The sequence below is a fragment of the Stomoxys calcitrans genome, chromosome 5 (genome assembly GCF_963082655.1).
Source record: "Stomoxys calcitrans chromosome 5, idStoCalc2.1, whole genome shotgun sequence".
NCBI classification, from domain to species: domain Eukaryota; kingdom Metazoa; phylum Arthropoda; class Insecta; order Diptera; family Muscidae; genus Stomoxys; species Stomoxys calcitrans.
The window spans coordinates 83,330,958-83,357,458 of NC_081556.1; the positions used below are offsets into that span (position 1 = coordinate 83,330,958).

A 26,501-nucleotide genomic window follows, 5' to 3' on the forward strand; every position below is an offset into this window, starting at 1 on the left:
TTCGTTTAACACCCACATAAAATTTTCGATTGATTCCTATTTTAGTGGTCAGCTCTGTTATAGATATTTTATGTAACTTAGATGGAAATTCTAAAGAAACTAAAGAACAAGAATAAGAGTTTATTTTAAATTTGTTAACCTCAAAAACAAAAGAGCACTTTAAGTTCGCAAATAAAATTCAAATTAAAATCTTTTAAGAAATGATTATCATACATTCATGTCCTATGAAACCAAAGTCATACCATGGAACATGGCAACTGGGATTTCCATAGAAAAGGAGTTGAGCAAACGTTGACGCAACGTGACACATTTGAATTTTCCACAAGGATTTTTTGGTTTTGTTCTAGCATGTGGTGATTCAAAAACCAAAACGAGAACAAGAACATTGTGCAATGTGCATTGTTGACAAACACAATATGGCTGCGACAGCTCAAAATTCCACCAAGACCAGCAGCTGTAGTAACAACACAACAACGGGCACTAAAATGGGAAAACAAATTTCGATTCAACGAAAAACCCCCCTCCCACCCCCCAAAAAAAACTACCAACTAAAAGAACAACGAACTATTCAGCACATACACATGAAATTGGACAAAGGAAGGAAACATTTTGATTGAAGCACAGCATGTCTTTGAAAAGCTTTCATAGCTAGCAGCCAGCAAAGCTTTGTTTTGGCTTAATTGAAACACCCATACATCTTTTGGGTTATTGTTGTTTTCAAAATACCAACTTTGGAAGTAAACATAGAAAAAGTTTAAATTTCGAAAATTCCGAGAGTTTTTTTAAATGAAGACGTATATCAAGTTTTTGCTAACTTTAATCAACGAGTTAGGTTCAAAAGGTGACAAACAAATGACCAAATAATCTATAAATGATAAAATGTGCTTAAGGCTGTATATAGACAGATTTCTAATCAAAAATCGGATAAGTTTCATTATAATTTTGGACCTGCAGAACTCCACCTTAGTTTTGGGTAAACCAGCTTCATCAATCCGTCTGTATCACTGCGAAATATTGATCTAAGATCACTTAAATTATACATAAAGTCTTGAAATTTTGCAAAAATATTTCTTTAAATGTAGGTCATTTTGGACTATAAATGGTCAAATTCGGTTAATGTTTACACACAACTCTCATATAACCCGATCTCTTGATTTTAGTTCTTAAAAGTACATCTAGTATCCGTATAACCCGATCTCTTGATTTTAGTTCTTAAAAGTACAGTTGGTATCCGATTTTTCTGAAATATTTGCACATAATTCTTTGTTGTGAATTCCAATATTCACCATACGGGGTGGTTCAAATTTGTCTTTAACCTGATATAAATGGTGATTTTTTTATCTATTATCTTGGTTAATTGGTTTAAACAGCTCACGCACGTTTCGTGTTTTGTTTCACTGCCAAACATCTTCAGTTTGATCTATAATTTAACCATGAATCGTCTTACAAACGAACAACGCTTGCAAATTGTTCTTTTTCTCATTTTTGGCTCAATTGATCTGTAAATAAGCAGAATTGTCGATTGTGGAGTAAAGATCAGCCTGATGCATCGCCAGATCAACCAATGCATCCAGAAAAAGTTATTGTTTGTTGCGGTTTATGGGCTATTGGCATCGTTGGACCGTACTTCTTCAAAGATGATGCGAATCATAACGTAACTGTGAATGGTGAGCGCCATCGTGAGATGAGATCCAACTTTTTTTGGCCCGAAATGGAGGAGCTTGACTTGCATGACATGTGGTTTTAACAACCACACAGCACACATAAGAATGAAGTTATTGAGAGGCGAATTCGGTGAACATTTTATTCCATGTTCGGACCGGTCAATTGGCCGCCTAGATCGTGCGATTTAACGCCTTTAGACAATTTTTTCTCCCAATTTGACTTCTTGAGCCCTTAGAAGCAGCGATTTTTATCCCATATTTTAGCAGAATGCATGGTGGTGGGTTTCCAAGTTTCGGCCCGGCCGATCTTAGCACGCTTTTACTTGTTTTGAATCACATTGATCATTTTCTCAATTGTGTGAACTTCACGAACCATTTTTAGGTCCTAATGCTTTAATCTACTAAACGAATATTGCAATAAAGCAAGTGTATGCGAAGTAAACATTTGTTTTTCTCTCCTCTTAGACTTTAAGTTCCAAAAAGAAGACAATTCATAATTCATTTATACCCACCACCTTAGTATGGGGGTATACCAATCTAGTTATTCCGTTTGGAACACCTCGAAATATACGTCTAAGGCCTAATAAAATATATATTTACTCTTGATCGTCTTGGCATTCTGAATCCATCTAGCCATCTAACCATCTGTCCGTCCGTCCGTCTGTCGTAATCACGATAGAGGTCGAACGCGTAAAGCTAGCAGCTTGAAATTTTGCAGAGAAACTTAGTATCAATGAAGATCATTGGGGATGGTAAATAGGCCATATCGGTTCAGATTTAGATATAGCTCCCATACAAACCGATCTCCAGATATGACTTCTTGGAATGGTACGTGGACTAAGAATTCCACTGAAACAGCCTTTTACGACCTAGCCGGCCACATAGAGGGTTCTCTCGCTGTCAAGGAAAATACAACGGTAGCATTTATTGACATTGTTGGTGCTTTCAACAATATAAAACCGACGTCAATCATGAAGGAGTTGGAGTTTCCAGGCATCAACTCTACCGTAAGAAAGTTTATTTATAACTTACTTACTAAAAGATGCATGACGGCGGACTTGGGATCTGTCGATCTAAAAAAAAAGGGTCAGCAGAGGAACTCCCCAAGGATATGTACTGTCTCCTCTACTTTGGAATATAGCCATTAACAGTTTATTATTGACTCTGGGAGAAAAAGGTATAAAAATGGTCGCATAAGCTGATGACGTGGCAATTGCGGTAAGGGGAAAGTTTCCCAGAACACTAAGAGATATACTTCAGGAAGCTCTACGTGCAACGGCAAAGTGGGCTACCGAAAGTGGTTTAGGTGTAAATCCAAGCAAGACAGAAGTAGTTCTTTTCAGCAGGAGATACAAGTCACTTACAGTGGCACCTGTCGCCTTGGGAGAAGAGAATATTTCATTTACAGAAAGCGCAAAATACCTGGGTGTTATGCTGGATAGGAATTTAAACTCCAAGGGCAACAATGGCAACTCTTGCCCTATACACCTGCAAGAGAACCATTTGCAAAAGGTTAGGGCTTTAGACCGCGTGTCATGCATTGGGTATATACTGCAGTTGTCACACCAATAATGCTATATTGTGTCGTGGTCTGGTGGACGGCGTTTCAAAAGTCCACCAACTGTTCAATACTCAACCGGATCCAAAGGATGGCTTGTTTGTGCATCACAGCCGCACTGAGAACGACACTGAATGATGCACTGAATTTAATGCTATTTCTAATGCCTCTGGACATTGTGGCTAGTCAAATTAGTGCGACTAATGCCGTGAGGTTAAGGAAGCTTTCTCATTGGTCATATGGCTGCTACGGACACTGTGTTATTCTTGATGCAATGTCCGATGTTCCAGGCAGGTGGATTACATGCTACCTTAGCCGACATTTGATAAAATGTACTTTACCACTATACCCGATAGAACAGATGGGAACTACGATATACCTTGTAATAGAAGTTACATAGATTTCTATACGGATGGTTCCAAACTAGACGACCAGGTGGTCTTTGGAGTGTACTCTAAAGATCTAGATCTGGTCATAATGAAAAGGTAGCTCTACCACAGCAGTGTGTATCAAGCAGAGATCCTTGGAATTAAGGAAATGGTGGAATGGCTAAGATATAATGTCATAACGTCTATTGACATAAATATCTTCTCAGACAGCCAGGCAGCCATTTAATCCATGGAAAAAGTATTTTTGAACGCAAAAACCGCCATCGACTGTCGCAGATCTCTGAATGAGATGGCTAAACAGTTCAAAATTCACCTGTTCTGGGTGCCGGGCCACAGAAATTTCCCAGGGAATCCTAAAGCAGACTAGCTTGCGAGACTAGGAACTACCTTACACACTCCAGGGCCACTGGAATCTGTGGGTATGCCTTAAGCTATACATAAGCTAAGTTTACAGGACCAGGCCTGAAATACAACGAACGGTAGATGGTCATCATGAGGGGGCTGTGAGCATTCCAAAACTATTCTAGACTTGAAGAGATCTACCGCTTTGTTGCCACTGGCTAGAACAGACGTCTCAGTCATTGTGTTCTTCATGTAAGGTCAATGTCTAATCGGAAAACAGACTGAAGGTTGCCAGTAACGACTTTTGCAGAAGCTGCGAGGGCATCGAAGAACAACATCGGCGGTGTGTGTGCCCCGCACTGGCAGTCAGAAGGAGTTTCACTTTAAGTTTTCATTTCGTTGAGAACCTGTCTCATTTAGCGAATGTGAACATTCGCAAGTTATTGGGCTTTTTAAAGCGACCTGGATGGTCGGTTAAACGGTAGGAACTAGAAGGCTTCTTCTGTTCCTGTGGTATCACAATGGAAGAAAATTTTTAAGTAAGTCTGATGAGAGACTGCCACTTAAACCTAACCTTACCTAATCTAATCTAGTTGTCTTAACGTTATAAGTCGATCTAGCCATATCTGTCCGTCCGCCATCAGTAACGTGATTAGCGGTCGACGTGCAAAGCGAGCCTCTTGAAATTGGGTACAAAAATTTCTTTTTGATGTAGGTCGTTGGAGATTACACTTAGTGTTCTGTTATGACTTCCAGACAAACCGCAAAGTATGGCTTAAGTGGGTACAAAACCTGATATAGCTCCCAAATAAACCGATCTCCAACTTAGATATTTTGAGCTCCTGGAAGCCGTAGTTGTTTCCAATTTGGCTAAATTTTTGAAAGTGGTATTCTGTTAAAACTTTCAATAGCAGTGACCAGATGTGGTCCAAATCGGTATATAATCTGATATAGGTCCCATATAATCCGATCTCCCGATTAGACATCGAGGGTCCACGGAAATCCCAATAATTGTCCGATTTGGCTGAAATGTTGCTAGTAGTAGGAAGACTTCCAACTTCGGTGGTAAACATGGTTCAAATCGGCCTATAAGCTGATATGGTTCCTATGTAAATCGAACTCCTAAAATGCCTTCTCTGGCCCCAAGAGTCTTAAATTTTTGGCTGAGATGGCAGAAAATTTGTAAGTAAAGTACACACATGTCCTTCAACTAAATTCATGTTTGTAATTTTTTATTACACAGAATTTGTACCTGTTTTTTATATAAGACCGCCCTTGTTCAAATTGACCCTTTTTACTGAAATTAACAAGCCTATTTTAGTTCGTATGTTATAAATATTCCATTAGATATTCTAAGAGATCCATTTGACATATTTTCTCTTGTCTACATCATCTAATTAAGAAAAGATGTACACATATTTTACCCTTACAAAAATTGAAACTTAATTAGGAGTTGGTATACCATCATTTGGCAGTGTGTCAGCATCAACTATCCAATTTTGTTCTTTGTCGCTCTGTATCCTCTATACTACTTGCCTTTCACAATCATCCATCTAACAAACACTCACACTTACCTTATTAACTGGAGCGCCACGATGCTGACGATGTTGCAGAGCTCTTTGCACATCGTCGACCATTGTTTGCAAACGATCCAATTGGGTACGCATTTCACCCACGCTTGATTGCATTCGACGCACACCATCACGTTCGTCCTGCAAAGTACTGACACTGACTGCCATTGCCTGCAGTGAGCGTGCCACATTCTTTCCCTCTTCGCGCACCAGATTTTGCTCGGACATGAGCTGGGCATGGCCAAATTCCAATTTTGAAATTTCGTGACGTAATTCGGGTAGATTTTTATCAACTTTCATTTGGACATTCTCAACGTCTTCGAGCAGCTCCAGCATGGAGGAGTGTAACTTATCCAAGGAAGCAATTTGCCGCGATAGATTGAAGTTGGCATCCGCTATGCGATGCTGTTCGATTTCAATGCTGCGCACACGTTCACCAATGCGATGATATTTCAATTCGTTGAACTGACGCCTCAGTTGACGTTGCGACAATTGAAGTTCATGCAATTGTTGACGCTGAAAGCGGAGGTGACGTCTTTTGTGGTCGGCCAACAGATCGACAGATGCAGTTGTTGCAGACGATGACAGGGAACTTAACTGCAAGAAAAAATGTGAAAAAGTAGAAGAAGAGAATGAAATATGAGTGGAAAAAAGTAAACATGATTAATTGAAGGGATGCTTTGGCATTTTTATTACAATTTATTTCGTTTTTTTTATTTTGCTTTCTCTTTCATAAGCTTTTGAAAGTAGGCTTAAAGGATTTATTTACCAGGCTCCGAAAAATATGCAAAAGTATGCAATAAAAATTACTAAAAATATGCGAAGCGTGAAAATATGCCAAGAATGAATAGGAAGCAAACATTTTCTCGTTTTACACCAGATGGAAAAAAGAGAGTTTTTGTTGTCCACATCAATTTGAATTCTTAAAGGACAATAAAATGTAAGAAAGGACGAAACTATAATATTTTTGTTAACACATAATTTTCCATTTCATATAAAAATTTCCTTTACTTTTAAAAACACTATTTAAGTTTTACATCATCACTTAACAAGTAAAACAGCTTTAAATTCGACCGGGCCGAACTTTGAATACCCATCACCTTACATATATTTACTAACATTTTGTCAAAATTTAGAAAAATTGCTTAATTTATGAACCCATAACAGCGAAATATGATCTCATCTGCACCAAGCGTAAATCAAGGGGTTTAAAGGGCCTTATATGAGTTAAGGACCGCAAATTGGATGATTTATGCATATGTATGGCAGCCAGATCCAAATATGGGAGCTACAAACATCCATATTCGAGAGAGATGTGTAGGGATCTAATGCGACACACACTACCAAAATTTCAGCCATTTATGGTTGAATGGCCCTTAGTCGGGAAATCGGTCAATAGGGGGGTACGAACGTCGAAGGGTCTCACACAGATCACTTTGCCAAATTTCACCGAAATCGGCAACACTTAAATCGGGAGATCGGTCTATATGGATGCTTTATCCAAATATAGCTCGTATAGATACGTTCAGTACGAATGTCGAGGAGAACTTCATATCTCGTGTGCCAAATTTAAGCGAAGTAGGGTAATAAAGGGTGATTTTTTAGCAACACTGGTTTGAACCGGCCACGCACTCTCGTGTTTTGCTTCACTGTCAAACATCTTCAGTTTGGTATATTATTTAACCATGAATAGTCTTACAAACGAACTACGCTTGTAAATTATTGAATTTTTTATGAATGCGTGCGTGCTCTGTTATGAAAGTTCATCGCGCGCTGCTGCCATTGAGCGACTAAGCTCATTTTTGTATCAATGGTACGTAAATGGGATTTAAATCGTGGGAACTTCCAAATATAGAACGATTTGGACAGTAATTGGCACAGTTGTCGAGGGGCCTTACGAAACTCACTATGCCAGATATAAGCGAACCCGGTTAATAAAAGCCGCCTTCGATTATAAGTCCAGAGATTGGTATACATGGGGGCTATATTAAGATATTTTCCGATATTGCCCATCTTCGAAACTAACCTGCCTATGGTAAAAACCTGCCTATGACCCGATTCGGCCTTGTAGGGGCTCAAGAAGCAAAATTGGGAGATAGGTTTATATGGGAGCCGCTAGTGATCGATTCAGACCATATTCGACACGCATGTTGAGAGTCATGAGAGTAGCCGTTGTACAAAATTTCTGCTAAATCGAACGAGAATTGCGCCCTCTAGAGGCTCAAGAACTCAAGACCCCAGGTCGGCTTATATGGCAGCTATATTAAAACATAGACCGATTTGGCCCATTTACAATCCCAACCGACCTACACTTATAAAAAGTATTTGTGCAAAATTTCAAGCGGCTAGCTTTATTCCTTCAAAAGTTAGCGTGCTTCCGACAGACAGATGGACAGACGGACTTAAAATGACATCATGATCAAGATGCATATTTCGAGGTGTTGCAAACAGAATGACGAAATTAGTATATCCCCATCCTATGGTGGAGGGTATAAAAATTATAAATCCTATGTTTCCTTCCAGACCAACCTACACAATATGCGAAAATTTCGAGAAAATCGTTTCTGCCGTTTTTCAGTCTATACGGAACAAACAAACCGAGTCCCATATACCCGTTATTGGCTAATGTGCCCATTTAGGCGTTTTTTGTGGTGTGGAGTGACCCCCTATACTTTGACATAAATTTTTATGCCAGATTCGTTATCTACTCCCGCATACTTTTCATTTGATACCCATATTGTCTTTATCGGTACACTTTTGATTTGTGTTAGTGTTTTTGGGGTAACGGTGAAGGGTCCGCCCCCTTCCGATATCAATAAATTATAAAGCCTTTTCCTACTTCCTGACCATATTCGTAATCTACTCCCGAATACCTTTCATTTGAGTCCCATATTGTCATGAGCGTCAAATAAACCGATTTTAAGGGGTTTTGGGGCTAGGGCGGCTCCCAGGTACTTGGACCCAACTTTTATTATGAAATTCGTACTCTACTCTTAAAAAACTTTCATTTGAATCTCATATTGTCCCGATCGTTCCACTTTTATTTTTGGATAGTACTTTTGGGGTAAGGGAGAGGGTTCGCCCACCTTGCGATATTAAAAAATTATATAGCCTATGTTGCCTTACAGATCAACCTACACAATCTGTGAAAATTTCAAGGTAATTGACTCAGCCGTTTTTGAGTCTGTACGGAACAAACAAACACAAATTGAATTTTATATATAAGAGATTTTCCGATATTGCCCATGACTAGACCTTCTTAGAATTTTGACAAAATATATATACTTTATGGGGTTTCAGACGCATATTTCGAGGTGTTGCAAACAGAATGACGAAATTAGTATACCCCCATGCTATGGTGGAGGGCATAAAAATTATAAAGCCTATGTTTCCCTCCAGACTAATCTACACAATATGCTAAAATTTCGAGAAAATCGGTTCTGCCGTTTTTAAGTCTATACGGAACAAAAAAACCGAGTCCCATATATCCGTGATTGGCTAATGTGCCTATTTAGGCGTTTTTTGTGGAGTTGGGTGACCCCCTATACTTTGACATGAATTTGTATGCCATATTCGTTATCTACTCCCGCATACTTTTCATTTGATACCCATATTGTCCTTATCGGTCCACTTTTGATTTGTGTTAGTGTTTTTGGGTTAACGGTGAAGGGTCCGCCCCCTTCCAATATCAATAAATTATAAAGCCTATTCCTACTTCCTGACCATATTTGTAATCTACTCCCGAATACCTTTCATGTGAGTCCCATATTGTCATGAGCGTCAAAAACCCTATTTTAAAGGGTTTTGGGGCTGGGCCGGCCCCCAGGTACTTGGACCCAACTTTTATTATGAAATTCGTACTCTACTCTTAAATAACTTTCATTTGAATCTCATATTGTCCCGATCGCTCTTTTTTTATTTTTGGATAGTACTTTTGTGGTTAGGGGGAGGGTCCGCCCCCCTTGCGATATTAAAAAATTATATAGCCTATGTTGCCTTACAGATCAACCTACATAATCTGTGAACATTTCAAGGTAATTGGCTCAGCCGTTTTTGAGTCTGTACGGAACAAACAAACACAAATTGAATTTTATATATAAGAGATTTTCCGATATTGCCCATCTTCGAACCTAACCTGCCTATGGTAAAAAAACTATCTGAGCTAAGTTTCAGTTAAATATCTTAATTTTTGAAGACTGTAGTGTGATAACCCCAGACAAATAAACGGACGCACATGACTAGACCTTCTTAGAATTTTGCGACGATGACAAAATTATCATACCCCATCCTTGTGTGGTGGGTATGAAAAAGTGTAAGCAGCTGAAGTAAAGGGAAGAGGATACAAATTAAGATGCTCCAACATAAAATGTAAATTTGCCCATGAACATTCCATTAAGGAACAGGGCAAACTTCTCACATATCAATGAGTGCTGTCCGCAGTTTTAGTGCAATGATAAGGGGTCTCCTCTTTATAGCCGAGTCCGACCGGCGCACAGTGTTGTATCTTAGTGTGTTTATTGGACAAAAATGAACCGATTTAGGTGATTTCATTGCAGAAGTGTAGATCTTAAAAGTACCTAAAGAGAATGTCCTTGCTTCGATCATGGCCATGGCATGACATTCCAATTTTATATTCTTAGGGACCTCATCTTGTACACAAGAGTTTATCAGGCTTTGTTTCCAGGAAATATAAACTTTCGAGCTAAATTTGAAGATAATCGGACGAATATTGCGATCTGTAATTTGTACACAAATGAACATGATCTTATATGCAGACATAGCTAGAATGAATCAGAGAGTAATTGTTAGTCGACCTATTTTCCTATCAACGGGTCTATCTACCTTCCTTATAGGTGTTACAAATAACTGCACTTAGTTATACTACCCAGTACCACAGTAGTGGTAGTTTATATACACTCTTGCATGTCACTGTGCGCTATGTTAAAATGGCAATTTAAATCCAATTTTAAATGTCGTATCTAAATTCAAATTTGTAAACACTTCATTTAAGGATGTCGATTTTGAAGTATACCCTTAGGAGGCGTTTGATTAATTCGTACAATATTCAAATTTTATAAAACACCAGTGAATTGCAGCAGTAGCACAAGACTTGAGTTAATGTTAAACACAATTGAAAATAAATTTGCATAAATTATTGGAAGAGAAATGCCATGATGCCTTTTGGTCGCCAGACAGTTGTGGGGAGTGTTTTAGCAAATCCCCTCCGAAAGGCGTTGCTCCCACATGGCAAACAACGCTTACAACAGCACAACTCACACAGAAAATAATGTATGTAGCTCACGCATACCAATAAACATTGCTATCAACTGACTGGTATATAATCACTGAGAACTGATTTAATTCCCTTGATAAACAGTGCCACCCACACACACACACACACTTGCGCGTGCAGGAAGAAAATCGTACAAATGTTATTCGAATGAATGGCTCTGTAACTGTGTTGTGTGGTATTCTCTCACATTGGCAACAAAATGCAAATGCATTACGCAAACAACAACAGAGTGAGTGAATGAATGAATGAATCAGAGACATACAAAAAATCTCACAATGGCACAATGATAATCGTCACATGCCCGCAGATTGGTTGAAGGTGGAGAAAGAGGAGAGCGGCTTACAAAAATACAATCAACAACCGAGTAAAATGGCAACAAAAACAATATTAATGATCTGAATATGTCAGCGAATGACAGTACAAAAGAATGCCATTAATTTGGACACATACTCCTACACCTCCCCCCCCCCAACTCCTCCTCAAACCAGGCACGCACAGACCAGCAAGCACAAAGCTTGGCACACAAACTCAAGAGGAGGCCAGTGACAATGGCAGAAGCAACAATAAACACAGCAACAATAACACAATATCATTGTCAGCAATGACACAGCTACAATACCACCAAACACCAAACCAAAACACTGATGTTGACAACGAAATCCAAGTAGTAGGCAACCATGCCACCCTTAGCTGCAACATCTCCCCCAATCCCATCGCAATCAAATGCTGTCACAGCAAAAAAACAACACACTGTCGACTGACTATAAAGCAGACACCGAATGAAGAAGGACACAAAACCCATTCGAAGCAAACAAGTCGTATAATGCATGAATAACAAGTCAGCTTAGTCCACAGAAAGTCAACAACAACTATATACCCTACTGCAACTACTTGAACAAAATTGAAAATAAACACTCGTAACAAATCTCAAAAATCAAAATGAAAAATTCAATTTCCCAAATAATTGGTCAACAATTTAATGGCATTTAACTTATTTGGCAAAACTTGAGTGAAAACACCAGAACCAAGCACAGAAACGTGTAATTATATGTTGTCCGGCAATTTGTTCACTAATATTCCTTGAGTTTACCATAGCCGCCTATTATGCTGAACACCCTGGGTTCGAAACCTGGAGGGGACATAAGAAATTTTTTATCGGCTAAATCTTTTCTATTAAGTGGGTTCGCCCTACGGCGTGCCGCTCTAAGTCGGCAATAAAATGGAGGTCTTTTATCATTGAGCGGAGGCTAGCATGTCGGCCTATGACGCTGAGAACATCAGAAAAAAATGTTCAGCTGTGGTTTTCTCCTCCTAATGCTGGCGATATTTGTTAGGTACTTTATCATGTTAAAACTTCTTCCCAAAGTGGTGTCGTACTGCTTTGTCTTTGAGCCTAAACTTGAATCGGACAGCAGCAGCATCCCTGTTCCTTAATGAAATGTTCATGGACAAATTTGCATTTAAACATTGATATGAGAGAAGTATCCATTATCTCAATGTTCGTAGATACTTTTGCATTTGCATTCTAATAGCCATGTAGAGAAGTACCCCCTGTTCCTTAACGCAATGTTCATGGGAAATTAAGTTGTATTCAGATAGTAGCCATAGATTGACATGCAATTTTACCCATGAACATTCCACTAAGGAATAGGGGCAAATTTCTCACATATCAATGAGTGCTGTCCGATTTAAGTTTCTAAGCTCGCTCAGTGATAAGGAGCTTCTATTTATAGCCGAGTCCAAACGGCATGTCGCAGTGCGACACTTCTTTGTGGAGAAGTTTTTATACCCTCCACCATAGGATGGGGGTGTACTAATGTCGTCATTCTGTTTGTAACTACTGGAAGTATTCGTCTGAGACCCCATAAAGTATATATTCTTGATCGTCATGACATTTTATGTCGATCTAGCTGCCATATAAGCCGATCTGGGGTCTTGACTCCTTGAGCCTCTAGAGGGCGCAATTCTCGTCCGATTCAACTGAAATTTTGCGCGTGGTGTTTTGGTATCACTTCCAACAACTGTGCCGTGTACGATTCAAATCGATTCATAATCTGGTATAGCTGTCATATAAACCGATCTTAAATTTTGACTTCTTGAGCCAATAGAGGGCGCAGTTCTCATCTGATTTAGCTGAAATTTTGCATGCCCAACTTGGCACGCTCTTACTTGTTCTTTTTAAATTCGGCCGAACTTAGCACGCTCTTACTTGTTCTTTTTAAATTCATTGAGTATAAATATCTCCTAATTAAAATTTCCTGATTCCAAGAAAAATTTTTAATTTAGCTTATTCCTTGAAAAAATTTCTTTTAGTCTAAATTATTAAAACAAATTATGCCAACAATAAAAATATCTGATGGAAAAACAATTTTTATTTCTGTATTGATTTTCTGACCTACATATACTTCATCTTTTAGCTAGTCACACACTCAAAGAATCTACCGAACATCTGTTATACTGCCTTTTGCGGTGTAGCCTCTCCACTTCCCTCTGCAACAAAAACGAATGACTAAACAAACGACTGAAAATGAAACGAAATAAAATCTTATGTTTTTATTGCAATTGTCAATCGCAGATAAACAACATAAAAATAATGAACATCAATCTGTTGTCTATTGATAACAATGACAATTCAGTTGCTCCGACACAAACACATAAAGCCTTTTCATGCCAAAAGACTGGGGAGACCAATTCTCGTTTCGAAGGCTTGAGTATGGGTTTCACACATTCATTTCCTAACATCCATAAAACGGAAATCAACAATAGAAACGGAAACAATGTCTCTAATATCGATGAATGTTCAGTAAAAATGGAGATGTATTCGATTCTGAGCAGTTAAAGGCACTGTGAGTGTATGTACTTTGGAATTTTAATAAAGGTTTCTTCAAACAGGTTAAAAGCCAAAATCTGATGGTGTTGACAATATAATACCCTAAACCCATATTATAAGTGTAAATTGCGGTATAAAATCCGGAACGTTTTTGGAGGATTTCGAAATAGGTGTTTAGACGAATAATAAAAATTATGAAGTCAAATCGGATGATCTGTTTATAAGGGAGCTATATCAGTTTATAAACCTATTTGGAACGCATTTGGTATGTCTATTGGAAAACATTTAATACGTGCCGACAAATCTGAAGATTGGTGTATATGGCAGCTATATCAGCTTATGGCCCAATTTGGACCATACCTAGCATACTTGTCGGAAGTAAAAACTAAACACCTCATATTAATATTGATTTTATACCCTCCACCATAGAATAAGGGTATACTAATTTCGTCATTCTGTTTGTAACACCTCGAAATATGCGTCTGAGACCCCATAAATCATATATATTCTTAATCGTCGTGATATTTTAAGTCGCCATGTACGTGTATCTGCCCGTCCGTCCGTTCGTCTTTCTGTCGAAAGCACGCTAACTTTCGAAAGTGTAAAGCTAGCCGCTTGAAATTTTGCACAAACACTTTTTATTAGTGTAAGTCGGTTGGGATTGTAAATGGGCCAAATCGCATCATGATTTGATATAGCTGCCATATAAACCAATCTTGGGTCATGACTTCTTGAGTCCCCAGGGGGCGCAATTGTCATCCGATTTGACTGAATTTTGCACGTGGTGTTTTTGTATCACTTCCAACAACTGTGAAAAGTATGGTCCATATCGGTTTAAGTTTTGATATAGCTGCCATATAAACCGATCTTGGGTCTTGACTTCTTGAGCGTCAAGAGGGCGCAATTCCAATCCGATTTTGATTAAATTTTGCACATGGTGTTCTGGTATCACTTCCATCAACTGTGTTAAGTATGATTCAAATCGGTTCATAATCCCATATAGCTGTCATATAAACCGATCTTGGATCTTGATATCTTGAGCCCATAGTACGCGCAATTCTCATCCGATTTGGAAGAAATTTTGTACAACGGCTTCTCTCATGATCTTCAACATACGTGTCTAATATGATCTGAAGCGATCAATAGCTTGATACATCTCCCATATAAACTGATCTCCCGATTTCGCTTCTTGAGAACCTACAAGTCGCAATTCTTATCCGAATGAACTGAAATATTACACAACGACTTCTACAATGTTCAGCATTCGCTTATGGTCCGAATCGGAATATAACTTGATATAGCTCCATTAGCATAAAAGTTCTTATTCAATATTCTTTGTTTGCCTAAAAAGAGATATCGTGCATAAAACTCGACAAATGCGATCCATGGTGAAGGGTATATAAGATTCGGCCCGGCTGAACTTAGGACGCTCTTACTTGTTTTAAATAAAATTCAACAAATTTTGAGTGTTAAAAAATTTTTTTCCAAGGTCCAAATAAATTACGTTACTACTCTTGTACCATATTAAGATCATCGAAGAAAACAATGTGGTACTACTCAGCTTGTATGACCATATTTCGTTTTCGTCCTCCATTGCAATATCACCGTATCCTTGCAAATTTCTAACCGCCTTAATGTAAACAGGAAATGGAAAATAGAAGATGAAAATATTAGAAATAGAAACGAAAAACATTCCTTTTCACCGCAATACATTCCGATAACAAAAGCGAAAAGATAACAAACAAATGACAAGACAGTTCTTTGCAGATGATGACTTCTTATTTTTTTTAAGTTTAAAGGAGCGTTCATGTGTTGTGTGTCATACAAATGAAACAAAAGGATTCGTGATAAGAAAGACAATGGAATTCAAGAATATCTCGGAAGTCGATCCAAAGAAAAATTGCTTAATAGCCTACTGTGGTTGACATGCAGCAAAGTGAATAATGGAAATGGGTTGAAAGTTGATAGCTATGTACATTTAACCGATATACAATGTTATATGTACTGCACATACGTATTTGCATGATTCGGCGACTGTACAAAATTTAAACTCCCAAGAGATGATGTTACAGTAAGAGTGCCATAAAGTAACTACAACAAAGCATGTCCAAAATTTAAGGGAATTGAATAAGGTTTTCTATGGGAAAACTTCAATTCAGCCTGGCTGAATAAGCTTTTCTATAGGAAAACTTCAATTCAGCCAGGCTGAATAAGCTTTTCTATAGGAAAACTTCAATTCTGCCTGGCTGAATAAGGTTTTCTATAGGAAAACTTCAATTCAGCCTGGCTGAATAAGCTTTTCTATAGGAAAATTTCAATTCAGCCTGGCTGAATAAGGTTTTCTATAGGAAAACTTCAATTCAGCCTGGCTGAATAAGGTTTTCTATAGGAAAACTTCAATTCAGCCTGGCTGAATAAGGTTTTCTATAGGAAAACCTCAATTCAGCCTGGCTGAATAAGGTTTTCTATAGGAAAACTTCAATTCAGCCTGGCTGTATAAGGTTTTCTTTAGGAAAACTTCAATTCAGCCTGGCTGAATAAGGTTTTCTTTAGGAAAACTTCAATTCAGCCTGGCTGAATAAGGTTTTCTTTAGGAAAACTTCAATTCAGCCTGGCTGAATAAGGTTTTCTATAGGAAAACTTCAATTCAGCCTGTGTGAATAAGGTTTTTATAGGAAAACTTCAATTCAGCTTGGCTGAATAAGCTTTTCTATAGGAAAACTTCAATTCAGCCTGGCTGAATAAGGTTTTCTATAGGAAAACTTCAATTCAGCCTGGCTGAATAAGGTCTTCTATAGGAAAACTTCAATTCAGCCTGGCTGAATAAGGTCTTCTATAGGAAAACTTCAATTCAGCCTGGCTGAATAAGGTTTTCTATAGGAAAACTTCAATTCAGCCTGGCTGAATAAGGTTTTCTATAGGAGAACTTTTATACAGCCCGGCTTAATAAAGTTTTCTGTAGGAAAACTTTAACCCTGCTCAGAATAAGGTTTTCTTAGTAAACTTAAATTCAGCTTGGCTGAATAATATTTTCTTTTCAAATTCGGTCTTTCTGAAAAAGAAAGCCTTTATTTAAAATGAGCGCTTATTTACATTCGTACTTCTTGTGGTTCTATCTTTTCGATTGACTTTTGAACGAATAGCGTATAGAAATCAATATTATTTACATCAATCCTCTTAGCTCCAATTTCGGTTATTGGAAATCTGACAACTAAAAGAACATTAACACAAACATGTCATAAACTTTTTACGGCTTATTACACTTCGAAATCAAAGCAATACTATCCTCTTTTGATGGTGACTTCGTTAACATTTTTTTTCCTGCTTCTTTTGCTTTCTTTTTTTTTATTCTTCGATTTGTTTCGTCCAACATTAGGTTGCCCACAGTGCCAAAAAGCAAACAAAATTTAATATCTCCCTACCACAAAATAAGCAGAGCAAAAGCTCCATGAATACCGTGTCTGATTAAGGCTGATACAATAAACATCGAACAGATGTTGACTAATAATTTTCACAAGCCCTGATAAAAAAGACCCATTATAATTTATGGTCAAAAGAAACTCCTTTGGAAGCCAGACACAAAAATAAGGTCAGCTGTGGACAAACTACATATTGCTAAAGGGCTTGATGGTCACAGTGAGTAGAGGTGAAGAAGTATGAGGAGAGGGTCAAAGAGATGGCAGAGGCAACGAAGGTATGTAGGTATGTATATGGGAATAAGTTAAGAGGACACTTGTGAGTTTTGCAACACATTGCTTGTGCAACATGTTTTAAATTTCACACGCTGTTTGTGGCCGGTTCACTCTCATTTATAGGTTCCTGCACATTTCCATGCATTTGTACTTTTGTCTTCTGAAAACAGAACACAGAAGAATGAAAACTCCTTCGTTGTGTTTGCTCAGTTTTCAAAACTCAAAGAAGATGTAAAAAAAAAAATTTGTGTAAAAATGTCTTCAAAAGGAACAGGACTTTAAAATTTGTTGAACATAAAACACCATTTAAATTGGATGATTATGTTGCTATGATTTAAAGAGATCGATTTTTCAACATCACATGTAATAAGAACATTTGTAAAACGTTGTAGCATAAACATAAAAATATATCAGAGCGAGCTTAACTATGCACTTAGCACAGTAACAACGTTTTAAAGAAAACAAATAGAAGCGTGCTAAGTTTGTCCGGGCCGAATCTTATATACCCTCCACAATGGATCGCATTTGTCAAGATCTTTCCCGGTATGAATGTTGGAGACCACAGTAGAAGTCTTTGTTTAAAATTTCAGCTAAATCGAATAAGAAATGCGCTTTTTAGGGGCTCAAGAAGTAAACTAGGGAGATCGGTTTATATGAGACCTGTATCAGGCCATAGACCGATCCAGACAGGTAAGTTGGAAGGCATGAGAGAAGCCGTTGCACAAAATTTTAACCAAATCGGATAAAAATTGCGCCCTCTAGAGGCTCAAGAATCGGTTTATATGGCAGCAATATCAGGTTATATAAAACCGATTTTAACCATATTGGGCAAAGTTGTTGGAAGTCATAACAAAATACATCCTGCAAAATTTTGGCTAAATCGGATAGGAATTGCGCCCTCTAGTGGCTCAAGGAGTTAAGATTTAAGATCGGTTCATATGGCAGATATATCAGGTTATGGATCGATTTGAACCATACTTAGCACAGTTGTTGAAATTCATAACGAAATACATCATGCAAAATTTCAGCCAAATCGAATAGGAATTGCGCCTTCTAGAGATTCAACAAATAAAGATCGGTTTAAATGACACCTATATCAGGTTATGGACCAATTTGAACCATAATTGGCGCAGTTGTTGGAAATCATTAAAAAATCCCAAATTTCAGCCAAATCGGATAAGAATTGCGACCTCTTGTTGCTCAAGAAGTCAAGATTCAAGATCGGTTTATATAGCAGTTATATCTAAATATGGACCGATATGTCCCAATTACAATCTCAAACGAAGTATTTGTGAAAAAGCGGCTAGCTTTACTCTTTAGAAAGTTAGCGTGCTTTCGATTGACAGACGAACGGGCGGACGGACGGACATGGCTAGATCTACTTAAAATGCCATGACGATCAAGAATATATATAATTTGTTGGGTCTTATACGAATATTTCGAGAAGTTACAAACAGAATGACGAAATTAGTATACCCTCATATAATGGAGGAGAGTAAAAAAAATTCCTAAAAGTGCGGCAAGGAGCAAATACAATCTCAAAAGAGGCAAAAATGCTTAAGGTTTGGCAGTGCCGTACCTTAAATATCCACCTCCATGGATATTTATTACCCTATTTTAGTAGAATACTTCCGTATTCATAGTTATATCCAAATATGGGCCAATCTGGATCGGAATTTTTCGTATGCTAAGGAGCTTTATATATGCACACTTTAAAATTTTTATCGAGCAATAACTCCGCTTTTTTATGGGAATGAGACCCAAAATAGGAAGATCGGTTTCTACATAGCAGCTAAGTCAAATTATCCTCAGATCTGGATAGTAATAGGCAGGGACATCAAGGAATCTTATACAACTCACTGTTTCAAATTTCATCTGAACCTTTCACTTTTAAAGACACACGAATGTCATTAAATCAGTTAGGATGATTAAAATTAAACATATATATTTGGAACATCAGAAAAAATTTTCCAGCGGTGGTTTTTAACTTCTTATGCTAGCGACATTTGCCATTCATAGAAGCACTGCGGCACGCATTTCAGACTCGATCTTGAAAATGAGGCCCCTTATCATTGAGCTTAAAACTTGAATCGGATAGCACTCATTGATGTGTGGGAAGTTTTCCCCTGTTCCTTAATAGAATGTTCATGGGCAAATTTGCATTTTGAGTTAAATTATCCCCTTCTTAATGTTTTTAGCAGACTCCATTGTGGTGGGTACTCAAGATTCGGCCCAGCCAAACTTTGCACGTTTTTACTTGTTATTCCCCAAAAGCTTTAAACTTTTTAAATGGTTTCAACTATTGAGCTGTACAGCATCGATGCATACCAATTACCTGCTTAATATGCGCCTGCATATCTGCAACACTTTTAGCGATTGAGCACTCAAAGTCTATTTGGATATCGAGTACTTATTGTATTAATTATTTTAATGATAATTGAAATAAAAAAAAAAAAATTTTTTTATTATTGTTTTATTAATTTAATCATTTCATTATTGTTTAATTAAATATGGAACAACTGTGCATATTTGTATTTGCCATTGCGTTATATTTACTTCCCAGTTGGCATATAGCTCAGTGGACAATAAATGTGGCCTTCGGGGCCGAGTTGGAAAATAAAAATGTCCACTTGCACACACACATACACTCAAGCTTTAATATGTCAAGTGTCATATGGTTTATTTGCGTTTAATCTTAAATATAAGCAAAGGATTTTATTGTAAAATTGTTATTGCTCCCACTGGAAATGACTTAGATTTATTGGGTGAGAGACAAAGGGATGGCGAGATCTAATCTCCACAAATCACTTAATTACATTAAGTCAATAAAGGTTTGCAACATTAGGCCTGTTTTATTTAAGTACTATAGACTGCAGTGCAGCAAAAATTGTATGGAAATGACATATTTCCAGTACTACTAGGTTCTGGATAAGTAATCAGTGCAGGCAAACTATAGATAATCGCAATATTTGACATTTCTAAAAGTAAATAGTATTGATTCTATCGTTAAATATACCCACCACCGAAGAATGGGGGTATATTCACTTTGTCATTCTGTTTGCAACACATCGAAATATCCATTTCCGGCCATATAATGTATATATATTCTTGATCAGCGTAAAAATATTAGACGATCTAGACATGTCCGTCCGTCTGTCGTCGATTTAGGGTCTTAGGCCCATAAAAGGCGCATTTATTATCCAATTTTGCTGAAATTTGGGACGGTGAGTTGTGTTAGGTGCTTTAACATCCTTCTTCAATTTGGCCTACATCAGTCTAGCTTTGGATAAAGCCCCCATATAGGCCGAACGGCCGATTTAGGGTCTTAGGCCCATAAAAGCCACATTTATTATCCGATTTTGCTGAAATTTGGGACAGCGAGTTGTGTTAGGCCCAGATTTGGATATAGCATCCATATAGACCGATCCTGCGATTTTGGGTCTTAGGCCCATAAAAGCCACATTTATTATCCGATTTTACATAAATTTGGGACAGTGAGTTGCGCTAGGCCCTTCGACATCCTTTGTAAATTTGGCCCAGATCGGTCCAGATTTGGATATAGCTGCCATATAGACCGATCCTCCGATTTAGGGTCTTAGGTTCATAAAGGCGCATTAATTGTCCGATGTCGCCAATATTTGGAACAGTGAGTTGTGTTAGGCCCCTCGACATCCTTCGTAAACTTGGTCCAGATCGGTCCAGTTTTGTATATAGCTGCCATATAGACCGATCTTCCGATTTAGGGTCTTAGGCCCATAAAAACCATATTTATTACCCTATTTTGCTGAAATTTGGGAGTGTGAGTTGTGTTATGCTCTTCAATGTCCTTCCTCAATTTCGCCTAGATCGGTCCAGATATGGATATAGCTGTCATATGGACTGATCCTCCGATTTAGGGTCTTGGGCCCATAAAAGCCACATTTATTATCCGATTTTGTTGAAATTTGGGACAGTGAGTTGTGTTAGACCCTTCGATATCCTTCGTTAGTTTGGCTCAGATTGGTCGAGATTTGGATATAGCTGTCATATAGACCGATCCTCCGATTTAGGGTCTTAGGTCAATAAAAGGTGCATTAATTGTCCGATGTCGCCGATATTTGGGACAGTGAGTTTTGTTAGGCCCCTCGACATCCCTCTTCAATTTGGCCCAAATCGGTCCAGATTTGAATGTAGCTGCCTTATAGACCGATCCGACGATTTAGGGTCTCACGCCCATAAAAGGCACATTTATTGTCCTATGTCGCTGAAATTCAAGGCAGTGAGTTGTGTTAAACTCTTCGACATCTTTCTTCGATTTAGCCCTGATCGGATTAGATTTGGATATAGCTGCCATATAGACCCGTCTCTCGATTTAAAGTTTTAGGCCCATAGAAGGCGTATTAATTCTCCTATGTCGCTGAAATTTGGGACAGTGAGTTAAGTTAAGCCCCTTGACATACTTCTGCATTATGGCACAGATTGGTTCAAATTTGGATATAGCTGCCATATAGACCGATCTCTCGGTTTTAAGTTTTGGCGCGATAAAAGCGCATTTATTGCCCGATGTCGATGCAATTTGGGACAGTGAGTTGTGTTAGGCCCTTCGACATCCTTCTTTAATTTCACTCAGATCGGTCCAGATTTGGATATAGCTGCCATATACACCAATCTCTCGATTTAATGTTTTGGTCCCATAAAAGGCGCATTTATTGTCCGATGTAGCCGAAATTTGGGACAGAGAGTTAAGTTAAGCCCCTTCACATATTTATGCAATTTGGTCTAAATCGATTAAGATTTGCATGTAGCTGCCATGTAGACCGATATCTCGACTTAAAGTTTTGGCCCCATAAAAGGGCGCATTTATAATCCGATTTGACTGAAATTTGACACAGTGACTTATATTAGACTTTTCGACATCCATGTTGTTCATGGTTCAGATCGGTTTATTTTTAGATATATCTACTAAAAAACCGTTATTTTGTTATACACAATTGAAAAATGACTTGTATTTATTAGTATTTGGTCCAAATCGGAACATATTTCGATATAACTGCTATGGGACATAAGGTATGCAATTTTCACCGGGTTTTGATTAAGGCCGGTTTACATATATACCTGAGGTGGTGGGTATCCAAAGTTCGGCTCGGCCGAACTTAACGCTTTGTTACTTGCTTTATAAGTCAGCTGAAAGTTATGAGAGAAATGATTGCAGAAAATTTTAGCTCAATCGAATGAAAATTGCGAACTCTACACTGCAACCACCTGATGTCAAACTAACAGACTAACAGACATGGGATACATTTTTTGGGTTCTATTTTTGTCCTTCATGACTTGTGTATCCAGAACAAAAATAAAACACACCAATTATGTAGCATCCCCTTGAGTTTACTAATGGCATTTCTATATATAAGTTGAATAAAAGAAACAAAAACTATAAATTAACAATTCAAAATTGTAAATAGCTTAATAAAAGAGTTTTAATAAGAGACTTTAAATTAAATTCATATTGCTTAAATAATTATATACCTAAGTGAATTAGCAATTTTTTTCCTTTTTTCCTTGAGCTGCTTTTATATTCCTTAAATTTAAATACAAATAATTTTATTCCATTTCCTTTTGAAACATAATATTCATCCTTCTTTTCAGACATACCGACCTACCAACCGCTCGCTCGTTCGTTCGTTCGTTCATTAATATGGAAAGTGAAAAGTAATAGTCATTATGCTTTGCATTCCCTAACGAGCATCTAGAGTTCATAGAATTTTCTATTAACAAAGACTCGACTCACAAAAAAGGACTAAAGCTGGAAAGCACTAATCCTGCGCCTTCCAATGAAAACCGGGTTGTCTGATGAATATTTCATAAACCCTTTCATAGTAATTAAAGCATATTTTAGCAATGTTGGGCGGGCTACTTCTCTTTCGTCAACACCATCGTTATCATCATATTCTTGTTGATGTCCTTCTCCTTTGTTCTTCTTTATCTCCCATAAGCCTATTTGGTAAATGTATGAGCAGCTTGTTATTTAACAAGCGGTTGGGGCTAGTCCAGAGAGTTTGGGGTGTCCAGAGAAATGATGATTAAGAAAATTTTATAAATTGTACTTTTATTGGCGGGAAAGAACGAACGAATTCCTTTTGTACAGCCAGCCCAACGATGATGAAAATGTTTTAATGAACATCTTATGATGACGATGTATTGCAAGGCATACATGTTGAGGAAAAAAATTCTTTTAGGGACCACACACACACACAGTCTTCAAACTGAAAGCCCTCGACTCATTATGGAAAAATAAAATTCATTTGTTTCCGGGTTCCTGCAAAACTCTCCCCCCGCTCTCACAAATTGTTTCCTTTTCCTTTTAGTGCAAAACAATGCCAAGTTACAAAAAAACTGAACATAAAGAATACAGGAAACTGAAAAGCAAAACTTTTTATAGTCGTCTGTGAATGTGAGGAATAAAAAGAAGTTTGAATTTCTTTTGCCATCACCACAAAAATAACTCCCCGATGATACGCATGAGACTTGGAATTTGTGCAAATGACTAACACGCACTCAGTCATTCACATTGTCGCACATACACACCCACACCCACTCGTACAGAATGAAATGGCTATCCACACCCAGTTGTACACTCATGCAATGTATTGTATTACAAAACACCCACACATGAGCGCAGGATGTAAGTTCTTACACTTGGAAAAATTAAAAAGAAAATTATAACATAGATAGAGATATAGGGCAGCTATATTCGAATATGGACCGATCTGGACTATAAAGGACGTGGATGTTGAAAGGCCTAACATAACTCACTGTGCCAAGTTTTAGCAAAATCAGGTAATAAATGCTCCTCTTATTAGCCCAAGAACTTAGGTTACGTTTGGTAAGTTTAGGTTGAACAAATTAGAATGTGAAAGTTAGGTCGAGCCGAATTTCGGGAACCCCCCACTATGGATTCTGGTACAACTTTACAAAAATGAACTTCGTTGAAGGATTTATTTTTACTTTATGTACCATTTTTCTGCCAAATCAGGCAAAAATTGAAGCTTCTATGGACTAATCGAGAGATGGGTATATATGGGAGCGATATCAGGTCATCTTAATCGCTATAGTCCAATTGTAATCCCCAAAAGATAAAAAAATATCTATATAAAATTTCAAGCTGATGTCTTTATTCACTCGAACGCTATTGTGATTTCGAAAAGGGAAGATCGTACAAGGCTACATTGACTTAAAATGTCAAGACGATCGAGAACATAAACACTTTAAGGGTTGTATATCAACATTTCGAGGTGTTACAAAGGGAATGACTTGGTTAGCATACTCCCCATCCTACGGTGGTGGGTATTAAAATAAGGTGCGAACCATTAACTGCCCATGTCGCTGTGGGCATAAACCTAAGCCATCAATCGGTTTGTTTTGCGCTTAAAAATACTCAAAGTAACACCGAACGACCTACGTCAGAAACTCTGTGCTCTTCAGCAATCCATCCTCAGCCGTCGACCAGTTCATGCCCCCAAGATGGTTTAAGTCCGGAACCGTATACGCACCCAGGTGCCGGATTCTGTTTGTTGTGAAAGCTGGGCATTAACATAGGAAATGTTCCAATTTCTAATCGTCTTCTCCACATGACTTACACACGCTGTCTTTTGTAGCATTAATCCTGCACAGGTGTGCCCGTAGTCCTGCTCCCTCCCAGTGGCAGCCTCTTCACGAAATTCTTAATCGTCGACCAGTTCATGCCTCCAAGGTGGTTCAAGTCCGTCACCGTATCCGCACCCAAGTGCCGGGGTATGTTAGTTGTGAAAGATGGGCATTGACATAGGAATTGTTCCAATAAATCTTCGTCGTACCCACATGACCCACACACGCTGTCATATGCCGCACCAATTTTGCACAGATGCGCCCGTTGTCCTAAGAGACCTGTGATGATGCAGAAATCCATACTGGCATACTTTCTTGCTCCCTCTTTGTGGCAGCCTCATTCCCTCCTTACCTAGATCCAACCGTAGGATTCTCGTCATCCAACCGAGTATTTCACTGCTCCATAGTGTTACATGCATATTTATCGCCCACGCCCTTAACTCGGATTGCGTCGCACAATGGGATAGGGATTGCATTCATCAAGTTTGAGGATGGCATTCCTTCGGCCCCTACTGCCAACTCGTCTGCTCTTTCGTACCAAATCTTTCCATACACAGAGAAGGCCTGAGGTCACGAACGGATCTTCTTATACTCAGATCCGTTCGTGACCTCACTGTCCTTACTGTTTTAATGGATAGTCTACTCTCTGCAATGAAGTCCACACTAGACGCTCTCGCGCTTGTACCCAAATACCTCGCGCATTCCGTGATTGCTCGGATCTGCGTCTGTGTGAACGTATTATGGTCAGGCAGTCGTAAGTAGACATCAATCTTTGGGTCTTCAATATATACTTCACTCCACTTTACCACTAGGTTCGATCCTTTCGTATAGCATGATCTTCTAGATCGCAAAACCAGGGTCCCGCCAATGCACGAATGCGCCGCTGGCAACATTTCCTCACTCTCAAACCCTAGTGTTGTCTGAGGAATTCTATCCCAAACTTCTCGCAGTCCATCCAGGTTTCCTGTCGTCACCTCTATGATCCCGCGATGGTATGTATGACCAGCTCAAGAACTTGAATCGGAAGATCGGCATATGCGGTAGCTATATCCAAATATGATATAATTCCTGTACCAAAATAGTAAGGAAACATTTGAACTGAAGGTAAGTGCAAATGCAAATTTTCCCATGAACGTGGAACTAGGGCAAACTTCTCACATATCACTGAGTGCTGTCCAATTCAAATTTAAAGTTCTTTGAAAAGGGGCCTCCTTTTTATAGCCGAGTCCGAACGGCGTGCTGGAATGCGACACCTCTTTAAGCAGAAGTTTTAACATGGCATAGTACCTCGCAAATTTCGCCAGCATTGGGTGAGGATAAGCACAAATGAAAATTTTTTCGGATGTTCTCGCCAGGATTCGAACCCATTCGTTTAGTGTCATAAGCGAACATGGTAACCTCTGCGATACTGCCGCCTCCGTAGAAGGTTAGTAAGGAAATTTTTTTACCTGAAATGTTGTAAAGTTAAATTTTTCAAGTGTATACATCCTTACACACACACTCCCACGCACATACACACGCACATTCATAGCCATTTGG

General features: G+C 38.4%; 1 protein-coding gene across 1 annotated transcript in view; it reads right to left on the bottom strand.

Annotated features, from left to right (window-relative positions):
- The window catches only part of LOC106088602 (protein scabrous), an 80,195-nt gene that overhangs the window by 11,628 nt on the left and 42,066 nt on the right, over positions 1–26,501 (bottom strand). Inside the window, exon 3 of the mRNA XM_013254192.2 lies at positions 5,528–6,121. Within this exon, the coding sequence (XP_013109646.2) occupies positions 5,528–6,121 (594 nt within the window). The remainder of the gene's footprint in view (positions 1–5,527; positions 6,122–26,501) is intronic.